At 36.3% G+C, this 18,308-nt stretch overlaps 3 protein-coding genes across 4 annotated transcripts; 2 read left to right on the plus strand and 1 right to left on the minus strand.

Moving 5' to 3' along the window:
• Positions 1-477: 477 nt before the first annotated feature.
• tmem59 (transmembrane protein 59) lies at positions 478-4,895 on the plus strand. The gene is made up of 8 exons (XM_084118759.1): positions 478-708; positions 888-993; positions 1,098-1,192; positions 1,320-1,472; positions 1,903-1,975; positions 3,868-4,000; positions 4,083-4,200; positions 4,289-4,895. The coding sequence occupies exons 1-8, from the start codon at positions 553-555 to the stop codon at positions 4,442-4,444; spliced, it is 990 nt and encodes a 329-aa protein (XP_083974885.1). The 5' UTR covers positions 478-552; the 3' UTR covers positions 4,445-4,895.
• A 3,347-nt stretch (positions 4,896-8,242) lies between these two features.
• Positions 8,243-13,398, minus strand: lrrc42 (leucine rich repeat containing 42). Its single transcript, XM_084119443.1, has 7 exons — positions 12,532-13,398; positions 11,875-12,006; positions 11,615-11,733; positions 9,173-9,258; positions 8,966-9,079; positions 8,769-8,847; positions 8,243-8,623 (listed from the first exon to the last, which is right to left on the minus strand). Exons 1-7 carry the CDS (start codon positions 12,963-12,965, stop codon positions 8,343-8,345), a joined length of 1,245 nt encoding a protein of 414 aa, XP_083975569.1. The 5' UTR covers positions 12,966-13,398; the 3' UTR covers positions 8,243-8,342.
• yipf1 (Yip1 domain family, member 1) lies at positions 13,389-18,148 on the plus strand. 2 transcript variants are annotated; one of them, XM_084119445.1, is made up of 10 exons: positions 13,389-13,510; positions 13,621-13,699; positions 13,954-14,082; positions 14,270-14,424; positions 14,512-14,592; positions 14,863-14,950; positions 15,026-15,142; positions 15,762-15,928; positions 16,077-16,259; positions 17,128-18,148. In XM_084119445.1, the coding sequence occupies exons 3-10, from the start codon at positions 14,049-14,051 to the stop codon at positions 17,215-17,217; spliced, it is 915 nt and encodes a 304-aa protein (XP_083975571.1). In that variant the 5' UTR covers positions 13,389-13,510; positions 13,621-13,699; positions 13,954-14,048; the 3' UTR covers positions 17,218-18,148. The 2 variants fall into 2 exon arrangements, with proteins under 2 accessions (XP_083975571.1, XP_083975570.1); XM_084119444.1 differs by having other exon boundaries at positions 14,033-14,082.
• Positions 18,149-18,308: the final 160 nt, after the last annotated feature.

The following is an 18,308-nucleotide window of genomic DNA, read 5'->3' on the forward strand; positions in this document are numbered from 1 at the left end:
TCTTGCATGCATCTCAAATAAACAGTCTTAAAGTCTTAAACCTAGTGTATTTAAATAACGGACCAATTTTAAGTCTTTAAATTTAATTCTAAACCAGAGGTTTTCAATCTTAGATGACCAAATATGATCATTGTTGCTCAAGGGGAGAAGAATATAAAAATATATTTGTATTTGTATGTATATACTGTATATATTTGTATGTGTAGACTGAAAAAATAATATAAATGTGGGGAAAATATTTAGTTTCAATTACATTTGCATTCTAATTCTAAAATGTAATTTATTTTATTTATATATATATTTTTTAAAAATCTTAATTTGAATCCATATTTTAATAAACTATTTAGTTAGTATAATTAATCTTATTATTTATTACATTTTTACAGTGTTTTTGTTTTTCCACGGTCCCCTTATGCTCATGAAATTCCTTCACGGCGCCTGCGCCTTGTAACTAACGTTAACTAGGAAGTGCATTCGCGTTATTCTCGCGACATTTCTGCAGGTACACAAACAAGGAAGAATCTTTCAGTCGATGTTTGGTCATTCACAAAAATGAGTGCTATAAAGTCCTGCGGGATTTTGTTAAGCTTTTGCTGCATACTTACGAGCTCCTCAGCATCTTCCGAGGTCTTCGATGGTGTTTTGGGAAACACTGCGTCTTGTCATAAAACATGTCAAATGACTTACAGTTTGCACACTTATCCACGGGTGAGTTTGTTTACGGACAAAGAAACGCAATTAACATTTTCAACCATTTGTTAGTTTGTCTTATTATGAGCTTGTGCATTGTAGCTTGTGTTTGTAAAGTTAAATAATTTGTACGGCAATAACAACGGTCTAAGCGGAACTGGTCTATTTGCTTTTTGGCCTGTTTGTTTTTGTAATAGGAGGAGGCGCTGTACGCCTGTCAGAGAGGGTGCCGTCTCTTCTCCATCTGTCAGTTTGTGGGTGACAGCAAGGATCTCAACGAAACCCAATCTGAATGCGAGTCAGGTAATATTAAAGTATTGTCTGAATCCTTAAAGGATTCGCTTTGCTCTATGTTGATAACAGTGTATTTGTTATGCAACCAGTTGAGTGTGTTTGACTTCCTGCAGCCTGTCGTGAAGCCTACAGCCAATCAGATGAGCGCTACGCGTGCAATCTCGGATGCCAGAGCCAACAGCCATTTGCAGAACAAAGGATGGAGCAGGTGTGAAGAACATATGTCAATAATTGCTTTTGATGCTCATAGTCATTCCATGAGCAATTCTAATTGCATGTCACCAAGGTGCTTTTTGAAGTCACTATATGTTTCTTGTTTTTTTCCGGGTATGAAGTTGTTGATGATGATGCCCAGAATCCATCTCCTATACCCGCTGACTTTGGTGAGGGGTTTCTGGGAAGACATGATGAGCCAAGCCCACAGCTTCATCACCTCATCCTGGACATTTTATCTCCAAGCAGATGATGGCAAAGTAGTCATTTTCCAGGTAATGTGGTGATAATGTTATATGAAACTTTATATATATATATATATATATATATATATATATATATATATATATATAATTAGACTGTATTCATAAGGAGGTACTAGTGTATAAAGCAGATATGCCCAAACCAGTTTGGCCTGCCATGCCATATCACAAGGTGGGGAAACCATTGGAGCATCTCAATTTCTAATCTATTTGTTTATTTTTATTTTTTTGTATTGAAATATAAGTAATATATAAGTGAATTAGATTTTTTTTATATATATATATAGTTAAATATAATGTTCCGCTTTATTTTTAAGCCACCAGCCTGTAGTCGATTTTGATATTTAGCCCTTCATAGTAAAAAGTTTGGGCATCTCTGGTATAAAGTAGTAAAGCTTATTTCTGTGCCAATGATCAATATGTGCTCTTCTCTCTTTTCTAGTCTGAGCCGCAAGTTCAGTTTATCCCTCAGTTTGAATTCCAGACAGACGAGACCGAAGAGTCACAGAGCACTTGTGAGCACTGCACATAACACGCTTATGCTTTCCGCTCTGATTAATAAGCAAGATGTGGAAAGTGTCACACTTCATAAACCATTTTATTTGTTTTCATACTTTAAACCAGGATTAGGCCTTAGTTCAATTAGGACATTTAAGTTGCCTTAGAAACAAACATTACTGGTGTGCATCTTGAGACAAAACAATGGCACTGACATATGTTAAGATATGTCAGTACAAGTTGCTTTCAGTTTAAAAAGCTCAAACATTCTTGCAATTTACCCCCAGTTTCACAGACAAGGCGTAAACCCATGTATGAGCTCTTTTAACTGAAACCTACGTGTACAGATGCATCTTAATATATCAGTGCCATTGGTTTGTCTCAAGATGCACACCAGTACTGTTTTCTAAGGGACTTAATAAAAGCTACTTAAATGTATTAATTGAACTAAGGCCTAATCCTGCTTAGTCTAAGCCTTTTCTGTGAAACCAGGGGATAATATCATACTAGTTTAAAGTCACAATGTAACAGAATTAGCAGATCCTTTCTTTTGTATTGTCACGTACATCGGAGTGAAATAGATTTCCAGAAAAGAAAAAAAATGTAGGTCAGGTTATATACATCAGTTGTTGCTTGGACGGAGCCAGATCTGAATGCGAGATCACAGTCGATTGTAAGAAAGGGGTGGAGCTTAAGCAGACTAAATCATTGAAAATATGTAACAGAGAAAAGTCCAAAATACTATAACCAGAAGATCCAGCTATGGCATTTTAATTCAAAATGAAATTCAAAATGAAACCTTATTTGTGAAACCTCTTAGAAAATGTTGCAGTTCTGTTTGAAGCTGCTAGTGTCACAGAAATTACAGACTGCTCTATTAAGAAATTATGTAATGAAGTATGTAAATATGTAATGAAAGCCATGATTGGCCAGCAAAGGTCCTGACTTAAACGTGTCACTTTCCACTACAGCCTCTTAGCATCCTTCTCTTAACCCTATAAAGCAACAGTTTTAAGGCCTCTGATTTATCAACATGATCAACTTTTTGCACACAATCTACTACATGCCTTCTGTCGTCTGATTGATAGATAATTGATAGATAGCCCCCTTCAGGTCATGGAACAGATGTCGTTTTGCTGTGAAATGATTTTTATAAAGTAAATGTAAGAAGAACTTTTATATTAGTAATATTTCAAGATTAACATTTACTGGACTGAAGCAACTTAGGGGGCTTTTACACTACACCATTTTCAACTAAAAATGGAAAACTTGTTATGCGTTTTGGCCGTTCATTTACACGACAGCGGCGTTTTTGAAAACGGTAGTGTTATCATCTCCGTGTAAACTACTAAAACATGAATTTGTGAAAAAGGTGACGTCATGCACATGCGTATTGCATGTTCAGTCTATAGGCGTGGAGTTTTTCTTTACAAAAGTAACATCGCCATCTACTGGCCTGGCAGCAGAATACAGCGTTTTTAGTCATTGTCGTGGATCCGTGTGAAGAGGGATCGTTTTGACAATATTGATAAGGCCTTTCCGTTTTTAGTACATCGTTGTCATGTATACATACCCTTAGCTTTACTTAATTATCCATTTATTATTTTTAGAAAAAATCATGTTAAAGTGCATGTATCAAATATGATACAACAGATATTTGAGGAACGTTTATTTGTTATTTTATCATCATTAAAGTGATAAGTATGAGCTCCATTTTCTCCTATATCATAATATATGAGCGATAAAAGCCTGATGGTTTAAATTTGATACTCAGCAAAAAAAACATTTACATTGTCTAAAGGTTAAGTAAACTTTCGATTTTTCTGACTATTATTTAATATACTTCACAGGGTTAATACAAGTTTTAAGATCACAATACTAATATAGCACCCCTTGTTTTTTTTAATAGTTGTAGATCAGGGGATGAAAAGCCCTGTCTATAAAGACTACCCTAGGAGCTTCATTCAGGAGAGAGACAGAGACATGTTCATTGATAGAAGCAACTCTGATGACGATTACAAGCTCTTCAACTGCCTTTCAAGGTTGGGCACATCTTGATCTCTTATTATTCGCAATCTGTTGGCCTTGTTGAATATAAACCATCATGATCTTGTGTACTGGTAGGAACCCGTGGTTGCCTAGCTGGATCCTGACCACCACTCTGGTTCTGTCTGTCTTTGTTCTGATCTGGATCTGTTGTGCCACAGTGTCCACTGCTGTTGAGCAGTATGTCCCCGCTGAGGTAAACTACTTCACGTTTCTTAGCCAATCACATTTCTTAGTCAGTTCCATTTAACCAACTGTTTCACACATTCTCATCCTTTCAACAGAAGCTAAGCATAAATGGGGATATGGAGTACATGAAGGACACGAAACTGACCCCTTATCTGCAGTCTTCTCTAGTGATCATCAGATCTCCTGGGGTGGAGGAGCAGGAAGCGGGACCCCTTCCGTCAAAGGTCAATCTGGATCAGTCTAACATTTAGTCAATCTAACATCCAAAGGAATTGGGGTCTCATAGATTTGGTTTTCTCTGTTAAAGTTGTGATTATTGCTCTAACTCATTTACTATGGGTTTCTCATTTTTCAAATTTGATAAGCGTGGACTATGGGGAATATATTGTGTTGATGTTTTGGCACTTTAAAGGCATTACCTATCAAAATGAAAGCTCTGTAGGATCTCAGTTTTCCAGGTTACTACCCATTTGTAGAAATGGTTTACTTTTTTCTTTTTCTTTTTTTGAGTGTTCTCAGTGTGCTCAATAACAGCTTGTGATTTGAGGTATGTGTGTTGAACAATGAAACATTAACATTTTGATTTATGCTTCAGTTGCAGTGGGTGAACATTCATTCACATCATGAAAGCCTTGTAAATTAAAATATTTTACAACCTCAGATTTGTCATCTTGATATTAATAAACAAACCTACAAAAAGTGTTCAGTCTCTATTTTGTATTTTGTATTTTTGCTGTGCATTTTGTCATTTGTTTGGACTAGTCAAAACTGATATGATTTTTGTTTGTGTGGGCATGTCATCGCCGGAAACAAAGATTATGCACAAGTGCTAATGATGTTACTATTGTAAGGGGATAATACAGATAAAGAACCAGATAAGATTAATGAAGACCCGGAGTCAGGAGTGCAGTCAATTGAAGAAAAGTTTTACTGAAGATAGTTGGTAGCTTCAAATGCAGAAATCAGCTTCAAGACTCACAAGGAGTTCATAGGCCTCTCCTTACAGTTAAAAAGATCACAGCAATTATACCCTTCACCAAGGTCTAATGGCGCTTTTCCACTACACAGTACCAGCTCGCCTCGGCCCGCCTCGACTCGACTCGGCTCGGCTCTGTTTGGTTTTCCATTGTGTAAAAGTTGTACCTGTACCTGCTTCCAGGTACTTTTTTTCGTACCACCTCCGGCGAGGTTCTGAGCGAGCTGAGGCGATACTAAAATGTGACGTGAAAACATGGCAGACTGCTGATTGGTCAGAGAGAATCGTCACTATTCACTGCGTCATCATTGCACGCGCCAGACGGAGTATCCTGAATAAAAAACAGCAAAAACCAAAACATCCAAAAACATCATACACTCGATTTCCTCCATTGTCCTGTGTGTGTGGGTAGCGGGTGTGTCTCGCGCGTCTCGCGTAAAAGATTAAGTCACGGCAGTTTCCTGCGGCGTCGCTATGACGACCAGTAGTATTGTGGAGGTACTATCTGCAATGGAAAACGGAGCGAAAAGCAAAGCGAGCCGAGCCGAGCCGAGCCGAGTCGAGTCGAGTTGAGCTGGTACTGGTAATGGAAAAGCGCAAGCTACGTCATTAATTCAGGTTGAATGATTCTGATTGGCTAAGAAATAGACAATTCCACACATGGACTGATTGGCAGTAGCACATCTCCATAGTCTGTACGGCTGCCACCAGGACCCTGAGTTAGGTACGAGTGTCCCTCCGAGGTCACAAGTGTCTAGGCGCCAACATGCTGAAGAAAACAAGTCAGTCAATCTCCAATAATGCCAAACCAACAAAACTGTTAACCTGTTCCTTAACCTGTAACCAACAATACTAACTAACACACACAGAGAGGCATCGCTCCTTCAAGGTTGGATTTGGTCGGCTCTAACTATAAACAGGAGACTCTTCCCAAAACATCCAAGATAACATGTTCTTTCTCTCAATGAGAGGACACTTTAATATAGAACAGTAAAGTAAATGCTAAGAAATGGTCACTTAAAATATTGGTTCCAATGACCCTTGTGACCTATAGTTGTCACGGTGAGCTAGAAGAACATAGGTATGTTTTTTAACACATGTTGAAGACCTTTCTCAAACAAAACGAATCCATGTTTCATCTCTGGAAGCCGGGCTAAATGAGCAAGCACTGCATTCCTGGCATGGGCCAGACCCTCAGTCACCTTTAAAGAATACATGAAAAGAACATTTTTGGTAATCACACTCATAATGTATAGAAGAAAAATATTGATCATTAATTAATAACTTGATTGTAAACCATACTGTATATGTAAATCACTCATCAAACAAATGGGCATTAGAGACTTCTTTTAAAAATATTAAACAGCATTGCTTTGACTGGTCTAATGAATACATCTGCATCAGAGGCTAAAAATACCAAGATTTCTGAAAATGAAGCAATGTACTAAAATAAATTATTGGACATTTTGTTTTGTTTTTGAGGTCAGATGTGTTGTCTGACAGCATTGACTCTATGTGTTCACACTACCGTTTGTCCTATTTTGTAATTTGTTTTGTTTTTTAAGGCTGGAATACACTACACAACTTTGGTCCAAATTTTTGCCCTTATTTGCAGTCTGGATGAATCAATGCTAGTTCCCAAATCTCAGAGCCAGTGTTCAGTTTTGAGTTGACAGATTTCTCAGAAAATTGTCACTCTCAGACATGGGAATTTTTTGTGTTCAGAACGACTTGAAAGTCTGGTAGTGTTTTTTAGTGTCCATTTTTACAAAGTCAGTTAGTGTATTTTAAAACCTGTTCAGATTGTAAAAGTTGTGTAGTGTATTCTAGCTTTAAAGGGTTAGTTCACCCAAAAATGAAAATTCTGTCATCATTTACTCAAGTTGTTTCAAACCTGTATGAATTTGTTTCTTCTGTTGAACACAAAAGATATTGTTAACCAGACAAATGATGGTAGCCATTGACTTAAATAATATAAAATTAATATATATATATAATATATATATATATTTTTTTTTTCTGCAATATTGCACTATTTATTATATATGATCTGTCCATGCACATCATTGTTTTAAAATTCATGCCCTTGTTGTCTTTAACTCCCCCTCCCTCTAGCAGTCACATCTCTTCTCTTCTCTGATGACGTGTTTACTGGAGCAAGGGTGGGGCAACCTGTCACTCAAATGACATCACAGCAATAGCAAACCTCAACCATCCAATCAACAGAGTGCTGCAGGGATAACGTATTTGTATAGGCCAAAACCCAGAAACGAGTAAACATTTTAACACTTCCGGTTCCATCGTCCTCCTGAAGTCAATGGGTTTTTGGTTAAATGCTTGAAATAAGGTCTGTGGTGAACTAAAGCTCAAGATATTTTCTAAGACATAAAATACATCATTAATACCCTCTTGTGATTTTTTTTAAAAGCATTTACATGTCTTGAAAAAGGCAGTTGCTAACAAGCGGCTAAATTGGACTACAAAGGTTGTCAGGGACAGTAAACGTCATCAATCGAACAGATAATCTACTCACTTGTCAAAGCCTCTTTGCGTTTATAATTGTGCAAACTATTATACCTCAAACTTTCAGGGAAAACGTTCTTATAGAAAGGGTTGTCGGAAGCTTAGTGATGGCGACGTTAAAGTCATGCAACCATGGTGTGTAGTTTATTTATAGTCTATGTTTAGCTTTTGACTCTGCCATTGTATTTACACTTCAAAGTCCTTAAGAGTTGTGTTAATTTGTGAAGTTTATCATGATGGACAAAATACGTAAGAATCTTAAGCTTTTGTAAGTCACAGATCTTTTTTTTCCTACAATAATCCAAATGCCAATTGATAAATTTGTCGAGTGAACCAGGATGATACTACTTTAAAATCAAGTCCCGCCCTATATATATTTTTTCATGTTCGAGAGGCAGTTGCACATGGATATGCCACGATGAAGAAAAGGCTATCGCATCTTCCGTTTCATGTCGACTTTCAGTGATTTACTCTATGATTTTGTATAAATATACCCATGATTGACAGCCAGTCAATTTGTCTGAGAAAATAAAAGATTGCAGTACAAAAATAAAAAGCAAGCTGTTTTTAATTGTAAATAATCCAAACTAAAAGCATTTCAGTGTCATGTTCCTCACAGAGGAATGCACTGCATACATGTGTGTGTCCACTCAATAGCTATTTAACAGATCTAAGTCCTCCGCAGACAGAGCTGAGAAGGATTGGCGCTTTGCCACAGGAGTTGAACTTTGCTCTTCCTCTGATAGTCTCCTCTTCTTTCCCTTGTGTGCTGCTGCCACTGCTGATGAATGTGTGTTGTGTTCTGCTGTTGAGCTCAGGCCACAGAGATCAACCGTATAAAAGTGAACTGGCACAACCTTGTCTTTGTTTGTGGTGGCACTTGTCTCACACCAGGAGTTCAATGTCTCTCGAACAAACTTTTCTCTTCCATCTACAGAACAAAATTAAAATCATTACAATATACAAATTATTATTATTAATATTAGAATTATTTTTTATAATATAATTATTTATTAATATTATATAATAATTAATGTGTGATAAAGTGAACATGTAGCTAAAAAGAATAAACTCACAGAAACGGAGAGCATTTGTTCTTGGTTTGGAGTCTTTCTTTGGTACTTCTGAAGCTGTAATTTCCCATTGGTTTATTACCTGATTAAAAATGAGAGTTTTTATACAGAGAGGCCACAGTATAAAACCTCTACCACCACAACTTTACATTCAACATTACCTATCCATCATGGATGCTATATAACCTTATATGTGTTACCTGTTCAGCCCAGCCTTCTGTGTTGCAATCCGAGTGTCCAAACTCCTTCAATGGGGTCTCTGAGAGGACCATTCTCATCTTCATTCTGAAGAATCCTTTCAAAGACACATTCACCTAAAAAAAGATTGTTAATACACAAGACCTCATTTAAAACTTCAGCAGTTCATACAAAGTTAATGAAACTCATAGATGTTATTGTTGTGTTACCGTCACATTCGTCCTAGATATGTCTAGTTTCTGTAGTGCTTTAAAGCACGTTAGATATCCAAGACCTTTCTCGGTGATGGGATTCTCTGTTAAGAAATAAACCGAAGTACAAGAGTGTAAATTAGCATAAAATTATGTTTTATTGTGCATAAAACACCTGAAAATAATTATGTAACACTACCTTTCAAAAGTTTAGGGACATTTCTTTCTGCTTAATATTTTTGAGGAAACCATGATACTTTTATTTGGAACAGAAACCTTTTATAGCCTTATAAATGTCTTTACTGTCACTTTTGATCAATTTAAAGGTGCATTGTGTAATATTTAGGAGGATCTGTTGACAGAAATGCAAAATCATATACATAACTATGTTTTCAGTGGTGTATAAACACCTTACTTAAAGGTCCCGTATTATGCCCCTTTTCACAAGATGTAAAATAAGTCTCTGATGTCCCCAGAGTGTGTATGTGAAGTTTCAGCTCAAAATACCCAACAGATCATTTTTTACAGCATGTTTAAATTGTCATTTTTTGGGGCTCAGAAAAACGCGCTGTTTTAGTGTGTGCCCTTTAAATGCAAATAAGCTGCTGCTGGACGACCCAGGGGGCGGAGCTTCATGAGCTCGCGCTCAGTCTCTCAGGACAATTTCATCTCACGGAATGATGATAATATCAGAAACTCTCAGTAACGGTGTTCATTTCGAGTCGGACACTAATGCCTACAGAGTCAGAGTGCTGTATAGAGATGGAACAGGTATAGTTTAGTAGTTTAATTACGGTTATTATAACGTATTTGTCATCTGCTTGTATGTATCCATTATTTATTAATAGCCTACAAGTCTGCTGTTTCGGACCAGGTCCGAATGATGATCAAACATATACTGATGAGTTTAATAAAGTTTATTGTACATCACACAAAAGATGAAGCGTCAGTTTTACTTAAGAAAATCACCGTAAGAGCTGAGTAAACACAGTAAGTTATAAGAAGTGCGCAAGTACATAAACGAATTTCGGTAGAGTTGAGGGAGCATTCCTGTGGGCGGAGGTTAGTCAAAAAACGGTTCTACTGACGTCATTAAAGAAGGAAGTAGAGGGATGTAGTCCAAACGGGCCGTTCGCTGTAGGCGATTTCTGTTAAATAAAATATCTCGCTTGGCATTGAACTTTGAGCTTTATAATTTTACAGATATTATTTATGCTCTAACAGCAACATTACACACTAACTAAAGTTTGAAACATGGGATCACGAAGAACGGGACCTTTAATGAACCGTTATGTTTTTATTACCTTAAAATGAGCCATTTCCTTACATTGCAATGCACCGACATGTTTCTACAGTAGCCCTAAACGGACAAACGCGTTTCGTCACTATGTTGTTCTTTGTGCAAAGAAGCTAGCTAAAGTCAGCGAATAAAACACTGACACAATGATGAAAAAGTAACAATAATATTTGCAATAACATATCGATTTACTGAATAATTAAGTACAGCTAATTTCTTAATTTATCTTTGTAAAGAAACCTCATTGCTTAAAGGACAAATCCAGTGAAAAATGAACCTGGGGTTAATTAACACATGGTTACCGAGTCGATCGTTCCCTGCGATGCGTTTTCATGAAAATCGAATGTAAAGAGTTTTATCTTTAAAAACATTTTAGCTCATAACACTAGTATATGGGGCACAGAGTAAGTAAAAATAAATCGCTAGTTAATACCACTAACAAGGCTCAAAATAGCCTCACACTAACACGGTAACATAATGAGGGTCCTTACATACAAACCGAAGCATTGAGAACTTTGTAAGTGTACAGACAGTTTAATAAGAAGATACTTTATAAAGACAGTACATTACGCGTTGACATGCAGGATCCATCTTGGAAAACAGTCTCGACTAATCGAGTCACGAACGCCGTCGATAGGATAGCTGGTCGATAGGAATTACGTTTGTGAAATCTAACGTAGCACGGCGTTCGTGGCTCGATTAGTCGAGACTGTTTTCCAAGATGGATCCTGCATGTCAACGCGTAATGTACTGTCTTTACCGTGTTAGTGTGAGGCTATTTTGAGCCTTGTTAGTGGTATTAACTAGCGATTTATTTTTACTTACTCTGTGCCCCATATACTAGTGTTATGAGCTAATCTGTTTTTAAAGATAAAACTCTATACATTCGATTTTCATGAAAACGCATCGCAGGGAACGATCGACTCGGTAACCATGTGTTAATTAAGCCCAGGTTCATTTTTCACTGGATTTGTCATTTTACTGGCTACTAACTCTCTGCTGTCTCAGACAATGACATCTTTTCCTGTCGGCCACCGTAACTTCTCTTGGTTGCAATTCGTAATCTCACCACTAGATGTCGCTAAAAATTACACAGTACACCTTTAAAGCATCCTTGCTGAAAAAGAAAGGTAGTGTCTGACTATACAAATACATTAACTAACCAGAGAGGTCCAAAAGCTGCAGGTTTTCTAGGCCTTTCTTCATCACCCTCACCGGCGCAGTCAGCCTCTGAAGGCCTGCATCAGAAAGGCAGTTTGCACCTATGAAAAGTTTCACAAGACTACAGAAAAAAAGGAAATGTAAGGGGAAAAAAGAATGTGATTTTACTATTTATCACAAATTAGAACAAATTGAACACCCAGCTATCATTTGAAATGTTTCTTTTATTTATGCAATGTACACAATTATGTGTTAGCCATACCTAGCCAGAGCTTCAGAGGTTATGTATTTAAAAACCTCATGGTTGTCCCCTAATCTACATCCATAGAGGTCCAGGCACTCCAGACTCTGAAACTGTCTGATCTCTTCCAACCTCTCAGGTATCAAAAGGTACCTGAGAAGACAATAATACTGCCGTAAATGCTAGTTTCTTATTATAACGGGTATATAGGCCTACCTAGGCAGCATTTTGGATGCCTCTAAACCTTTCATTGGGTTTTGAGATAGTCATATTGTTGTTTACTTCAGGGGTTTTCAAAGTGGGGGCCGCAAGGGAGTGAGGAAAACAGTGTTAAGATTTAAATAATTATAATAATAATTTTAAAAAATATTAAAATTATATTAAAATCATAAAATAGGTAAATAAGATAGCAAATAAATAAATAATGCATCTAACAGTACAGTGCTATAATGAGTAAAACAAATTTATTTATCAACTTAATAGAAACGAAATATGTTCCAAATAATATTTAGACATATTTATAATATACATTTTTCATAATTTAAATTGGGCCTTTATACAAGAAAATAAATAAATAGGTGGCTTTGAAATTTGAGGATGGGCGATTTTTGGGGTCCGTGGCATTTAAAAGTTGATTGATTGATTTTGTTGTTGTTGTTTTTTACATTTAATACTAACCTGTTTCTCAAACACAGGGATTTCAACACCAGCTCTCCATAGGCCTCACAGAAGACCTGCAGTGCTCTGGGTGCAGTTTGTGGCTCAGTGAATTTGTGTCTCTCTTCGGCGGCCGAGAACAACTTATCAGCCATTTGCTCAGGAAAACCGACTAGCGAGTCCACATGCTCAATGTGATCAGCGATGAACTGTAATGATATGTCAAATAAAGACTTCACCGTGTACCGCAGACTCCCCTCCTTGTTGTAGGTAAATATGAAGTGGTCTCTTCTCTTTGTGTGGCTGGCGGAGGGTAAAGTGTCGATGCAGAGTTGAAAAGAGAAGTCTCTGTTGAAGAGTCTGTGCTGCGGAGCATCATTCTTGTCTGCACTGACATATCGCAGTTCTCCTTTCTCCCTGACATACACAGCGCCGCAGTCCTCGCTCAAATACATCCTCCTTACCACCTCTCGACACAAACCGAGAGTTTAATGTCCAAAATATTCGGTTGTCTTTTTAAATTCAAGGGTATACTGTCGGAAATATCGAGAAGTTTGGAAATCGTAAAGAGATTTAAAAGCGACGGGCTGTTGAAGTAACATCCCTCCTCTGTGTCGAGTTTCACGAGCATTCCAAAATAAAAGTCTTTACTGAAATATTTACACTATAATGTATTTAAACTCGCATTGTACTTCGCAGAAAACTGCAGTAGTTAAAAATCTTCTGAGTCTTTTACCTTCATTCTTTTTCCTGCGGTGCCTTATAACTCTGACGTGATGTTTTCACTGAACCACAAGGTGAAAAACACCAGGTTTAAAAATAATTTGAAAGGCCTCATTATGGACAACTTTTATTTTGCTACGCGTCACTGTGATTATTTATTTCCGCGTTTCCATTTCCACAACTTCAAAGCAAAGTTTAAGCTCCTGAAACCTTTAAGAAGTTTATTTAACACGACGACAACATTAGAAGTCTTGTTTTGCTATAACGTTACTTACAGGTATGTAAAGGCATCTGAGAGACTGCAACTTCTTAACACAATTTGTTACGTTCTAACTGCAGTTTTGTGTTTCTGGTGTATAATATCCGCATACGTCTGATTGTCAACAGGTTGTACAGTGTCTCACTCCTGCTATACATGTGATCAGGACACTTCAGTTACACCAATAAGTCATCTGTCGTTCATGTGGTACGTACATCTTAATACTTAAAGGGATAGTTCTGTCTTCCGAGGAACACAAAATAAAAAATTTTAGGAATATTGAGAGCCTCAGTCATTATTTACATTCGTGGGAAGAAGATGCAGGGAAAGTAAATGGTGACTGAGGCTGTCAGTCCCTCACATTATGCCTAATATATCCCTTTGTGTTCCACAGAATAAATAAAGTCTTAAAACAGAATGAGTAAATGATTGTCATTTTGCTTTAACTATCCATTTAACAGCCTACAGTATCAACAATATCAACAACATAAACTAAAGCTTGTCTACTTATCGATCTTCTATTGATGCCTTCATTCACAGAGCACATAGACCTGTGATGGCAAATACTGATTTTCATCTGGAATTTCAAGGTGAGTCCCCAAACATTTAACAACATATTTGAAAAAGGAATACCAAAAATATCACCCGAAATAAATAATTACTATTTATTTATTTATGAATGAAAACTGTTCATTTAGCATAATAATAAATAGGATATTGTGGAGTCTGCCTATTGCTCTTGAAATTTATCCAAAAATATTTTCATTATTGTGCTAGAATTTGAAGATGATCAAGGATTCATTAAAAGTAACCAAGGTTCCACAACAGTGACCATCGATGACCCCATCAAATCACGAAAACAACGAAAAGCTACTGGAACTGCCCCGGAAGAAGAAGAGATTGATCCATTGGACAGCAATGACCAAACTGAGGTAAATGGAACAGAATCGTGAACATCTGACATATTCATTTCCCCAAATGAGGTATTGACTCAAAATATATGTTGCTTTGTCAAACAGCTTCTGTCAGGTGAAAAAAAAAGTGCACCTTTCTGGACGTTTGAGTTCTACCAAACATTATTTGATGTGGACAGCCATCAGGTCAGCCAGCTGAATCTTTATTGTAGGATTCACCGCTCGCACTACAGCGATTCATCAAACAGTTAAAACGCATTCATTGTGTATTTCACACTTTCTAATCCCTTTTAAATACAGGCTAAAAGATGAACTGCTGCTGTTTTCCCCTTTTAGTTATTTAAATCCAAGCAGTACTCATGCACATGGAATGATTATTTTGTGAAGTGACTGAAAAGATGGCAACAATATGCTGTCAAGATAAGACAGAAATAACTTCTGTTTGTTTACTTATAGGTAAAGAACAGAATAGTTGGTTCGATTCTGCCTTGGCCTGGGAAAAACTTTGTCGAGGTCTATTTACGGAGTAGCCCGGACCTGTATGGTAAGCTAAATTAAACTAAAATTGATTGATTACAGCAAAGAGAAAGAAGTTGATTAAAACTTGAATATGTTCTAGGACCTTTCTGGATCTGTGCAACTCTTGTTTTCGCCATCGCTATTAGTGGAAACATCTCCAGTTTTGTGGTGAACCACGGTCAGCCGAAGTACAAATATGTGCCAGACTTCAGGAAAGGTTAGAGACATGTTGTATGAAATAATCTTGTTTTATGGCCAGGAAAATGAACAGCATTTTCTAGAGTTTTAACAAAAATATGTGATACACTGTTACATTTTTAACAGAAATGAAGAAATGACATAGGACACGTTAATGTTTAAGATTAAATGTTTAGATACACTACCATTTCAAAGTTTGGGGTTGGTAAGTCTTTTTGAAAGAAGTCCCTTTAAATATGTGATATGCTAATTTGCTGCTCAAGAAACATTTCTTAATTTATCAATGTTGAAAAAAGATTTCCTGCTTAATATTTTTACAGTGACATTTTTTTTCCAGGATTCCTTGATGAATAGAAAGTAAAAAACAGCATTTATTTGAAATAGAAATCTTTTGTAATATTAAAAGTGTCTTTATTCTCACTTCTGATCAATTTCATGCGTCCTTGCTGGATAAAAGTATTCATTTCTTTCTGAAATTTTTTTCTTAACTACACCAAACGTGTGAACAGTAGTGTATTATGCTGTGAATAGCTCTAAAGAAGAATAAAGAAAGAAAATGAGCAAAATAATCCAAACAAAATAGACCCTTCGCACTCACCCTAAAAAAAAATGACCCTGTTTTGGTGATTGTTTTCCAGTAACCATGGCAGCCACAGCAATCTACAGCTATGCATGGTTAGTGCCTTTAGCTCTATGGGGTTTTCTCACCTGGCGAAATACGAAGATCACAAGTCTGGTGTCCTACTCCTTCATGCAGATAGTTTGTGTCTATGGTTACTCGCTCTCCATCTACATCCCCGCTGTGGTGAGTAGTACAATCATAAAATATGCATTAATATGATAATGCATTAATCTGTGCATAATTAACACATCTGATAGTTTGTTTTCAAGTATATTTTACAGATACAGTGTAACAGTTTATTTACTTGTTTGTGTGCCTTTGTGAATAACAGATACTGTGGATAATACCAAGTGAAGGGTTGAGGTGGTTCTCCATCGTGGTAGCTTTGTGTCTCTCAGGGTCTGTGCTGGTAATGACTTTCTGGCCAGCCATCAGGGACGATAAACCAAGGATTACCATAGCCATTATAGCCACCATCGTGATTCTTCACGTCTTACTTGCGGTTGGTTGCAAGGTACCTTTTTTCAAGAATCCTTATACATTATAAATGAATGTGATTCTTACTATATATATATATATATATATATATATATATATATATATTATTACATAATATACATATTCAGGATGCACAACATTTAATTAAGCAGTGTCAGTCCATGTCGGGTATTTAGTTGTGCATACTCGTTTTCCCTATTTTTACATTTTAAATTACCTTCACTGTCACATAAGTCAATTTTTTAAGCCCCTTATAATTTATTAATTATGTTAAATGTTTAATCTTTAACATATCTTTTGCAAATATCAAAATAAAATATCCATCTTTCATACTATAAATAATAATGTTGTAATGTCTAAATGGAATGATAGCATTTAAACATTTTATTTATTTATTTAGACAATAGAATTGTAAAATTGTCTATAACATGATAAGTACTGGCTTGTATGTGTTTTAATATCACTGCATCCCTAATATGAATGCATATGATTATGTACTATTTAAAATATATTGGATTAAACTTAACTTGATTAAAATGGCATCTTTTGAGAGCTGCAAAAAATGCTGTTATTTTATAACAGTAAAGTTTATAGCTGTAGCAGCTCAACATCAGAGCTCCGGCACTGCTTTTTGTAGCGTTAAAGGATCAAACAGTTTGGTGTCAAATGTATTTTCCCAGTGGAGGGGTGTGTTCTTGGAAACACTGGCAATAGTCATTGACTGGCTTTGGAAACGTGCCAGTTTTGTGAGCAGAACCATATCCTTATGGCTATCATGTGCCTTCAATTACATTCATTTAATTAGGGAATGCCATGTTAGCGGAGTTTAAGGAACAAAAGTGCTGTCAAAGTCTGAAAGATTTGTGTCCTCTCTCTTTTTTCAGGCATGTTTCTTCAGTAGGCCTACATACGAGATGGATCCATCAGAGGCTCACGAGTCATTGAGAACGACAAGCACTTTATCATCCACATAGGCAAACTGAATAACAGCCTTGGGTAAATACAGGACTTCAGTGATGATGTGGCACTCTCATGTTTTAATAATGATGAAATGGTATAGAAATGCCAGCACTTTTAAATGAGCCAAGTCATTTGATTGTAGCTGCTATGGGAAAACGAGACATTGCATTTGGCAAGATGTTAACATTAGACAAGACTTCCTGTACATAATCTGTGCTCCTTGAGAAACTGTTATTCTTCTGTAATTGCAGCTTCTCCTCTTGCCTTATTAGAGAGAATCAGGTGTCTTGATAATTCGATTGTGGGCTGTCTGGATTTCTTCATTTTATATTCTGTGAAGGTGAAGTCTTAATTTTGATGGGTTTATGTTTGTAGGTGAGCAGCCGAACCTTGAGATAATCATCTACAACATGTTAGAAGTTTTCTGATTTGAGGTTCTGACACGTTACTGTTACGAAGCAGAGGATGTGTATATACTGTGTAGATGTTGTTTAAATATGTATGTGATAATTGAGCTTGAGATGGTTTTCAAAAGGGTCACTCTCCTGTTTCTACCACTTTGAGACATGTACATGTACTTTAAATGTTTTAACACTTTAAAACACTAGTGTCAGCATAAAAAAGGAATGGAAAAATAAAATAAGCTATAAATGTCCTTAACACAATACGTACTCACATTAATTGATTACATATTTAAATTATAATGAAGTTGGAAGTTTATCTAAATATTTTACAAACTTTCAGTTGATTTTTTTATTTATTTTTATTTTTTACATTCTATATTTGTCACAAATCCATCTCTTTTCTTTGAACAAGACACTTGTAGACAAAATGCCTAGAACAATTAAATGTATTCCAAGATGTCATGTTGAAATAAATATTTAGCAGTTTTTTCCCCCATTTAAAATGAAATGCATATAAATACAGAACAAAGTGGTGAGCATATGTTAAGTGTATAAAGTTTTGTTTTTCCATGTATAATGCCTCAGTGATTGATTGTGATATTGAGAGCCAAGTGGTTTTGGTGCAGATCATAGAATTTCATTCTGATCATCATCAAGATTCACAAACAAAGGTTTATTGTCATAGATAACATCTATCTTGT

The sequence above is a fragment of the Abramis brama genome (genome assembly GCF_963993115.1).
Source record: "Abramis brama genome assembly, chromosome: 7".
In the NCBI taxonomy this organism is placed as follows: domain Eukaryota; kingdom Metazoa; phylum Chordata; class Actinopteri; order Cypriniformes; family Leuciscidae; genus Abramis; species Abramis brama.

What these genes read in the sequence shown, in the direction of transcription:
- lrrc42 (XM_084119443.1), bottom strand. Translation starts at nt 12,965, where the DNA reads ATGTATTTGAGCGAGGACTGCGGCGCTGTGTATGTCAGGGAGAAAGGA. An exon ending in ACCTCTGAAGCTCTGGCTAG is followed by an intron (nt 11,734 to 11,874) that starts GTATGGCTAACA and finishes TTTTTTCTGTAG; the next exon opens with TCTTGTGAAACTTTTCATAG. An exon ending in GCAGCTTTTGGACCTCTCTG is followed by an intron (nt 9,259 to 11,614) that starts GTTAGTTAATGT and finishes ATTTCTTAACAG; the next exon opens with AGAATCCCATCACCGAGAAA.
- yipf1 (XM_084119445.1), top strand. Translation starts at nt 14,049, where the DNA reads ATGGCAAATACTGATTTTCATCTGGAATTTCAAG. An exon ending in GAGTAGCCCGGACCTGTATG is followed by an intron (nt 14,951 to 15,025) that starts GTAAGCTAAATT and finishes AATATGTTCTAG; the next exon opens with GACCTTTCTGGATCTGTGCA. An exon ending in TGTGCCAGACTTCAGGAAAG is followed by an intron (nt 15,143 to 15,761) that starts GTTAGAGACATG and finishes ATTGTTTTCCAG; the next exon opens with TAACCATGGCAGCCACAGCA.
- tmem59 (XM_084118759.1), top strand. Translation starts at nt 553, where the DNA reads ATGAGTGCTATAAAGTCCTGCGGGATTTTGTTAAGCTTTTGCTGCATA. An exon ending in GTTTGCACACTTATCCACGG is followed by an intron (nt 709 to 887) that starts GTGAGTTTGTTT and finishes TTTTTGTAATAG; the next exon opens with GAGGAGGCGCTGTACGCCTG. An exon ending in CGAAGAGTCACAGAGCACTT is followed by an intron (nt 1,976 to 3,867) that starts GTGAGCACTGCA and finishes TTTTTTTAATAG; the next exon opens with TTGTAGATCAGGGGATGAAA.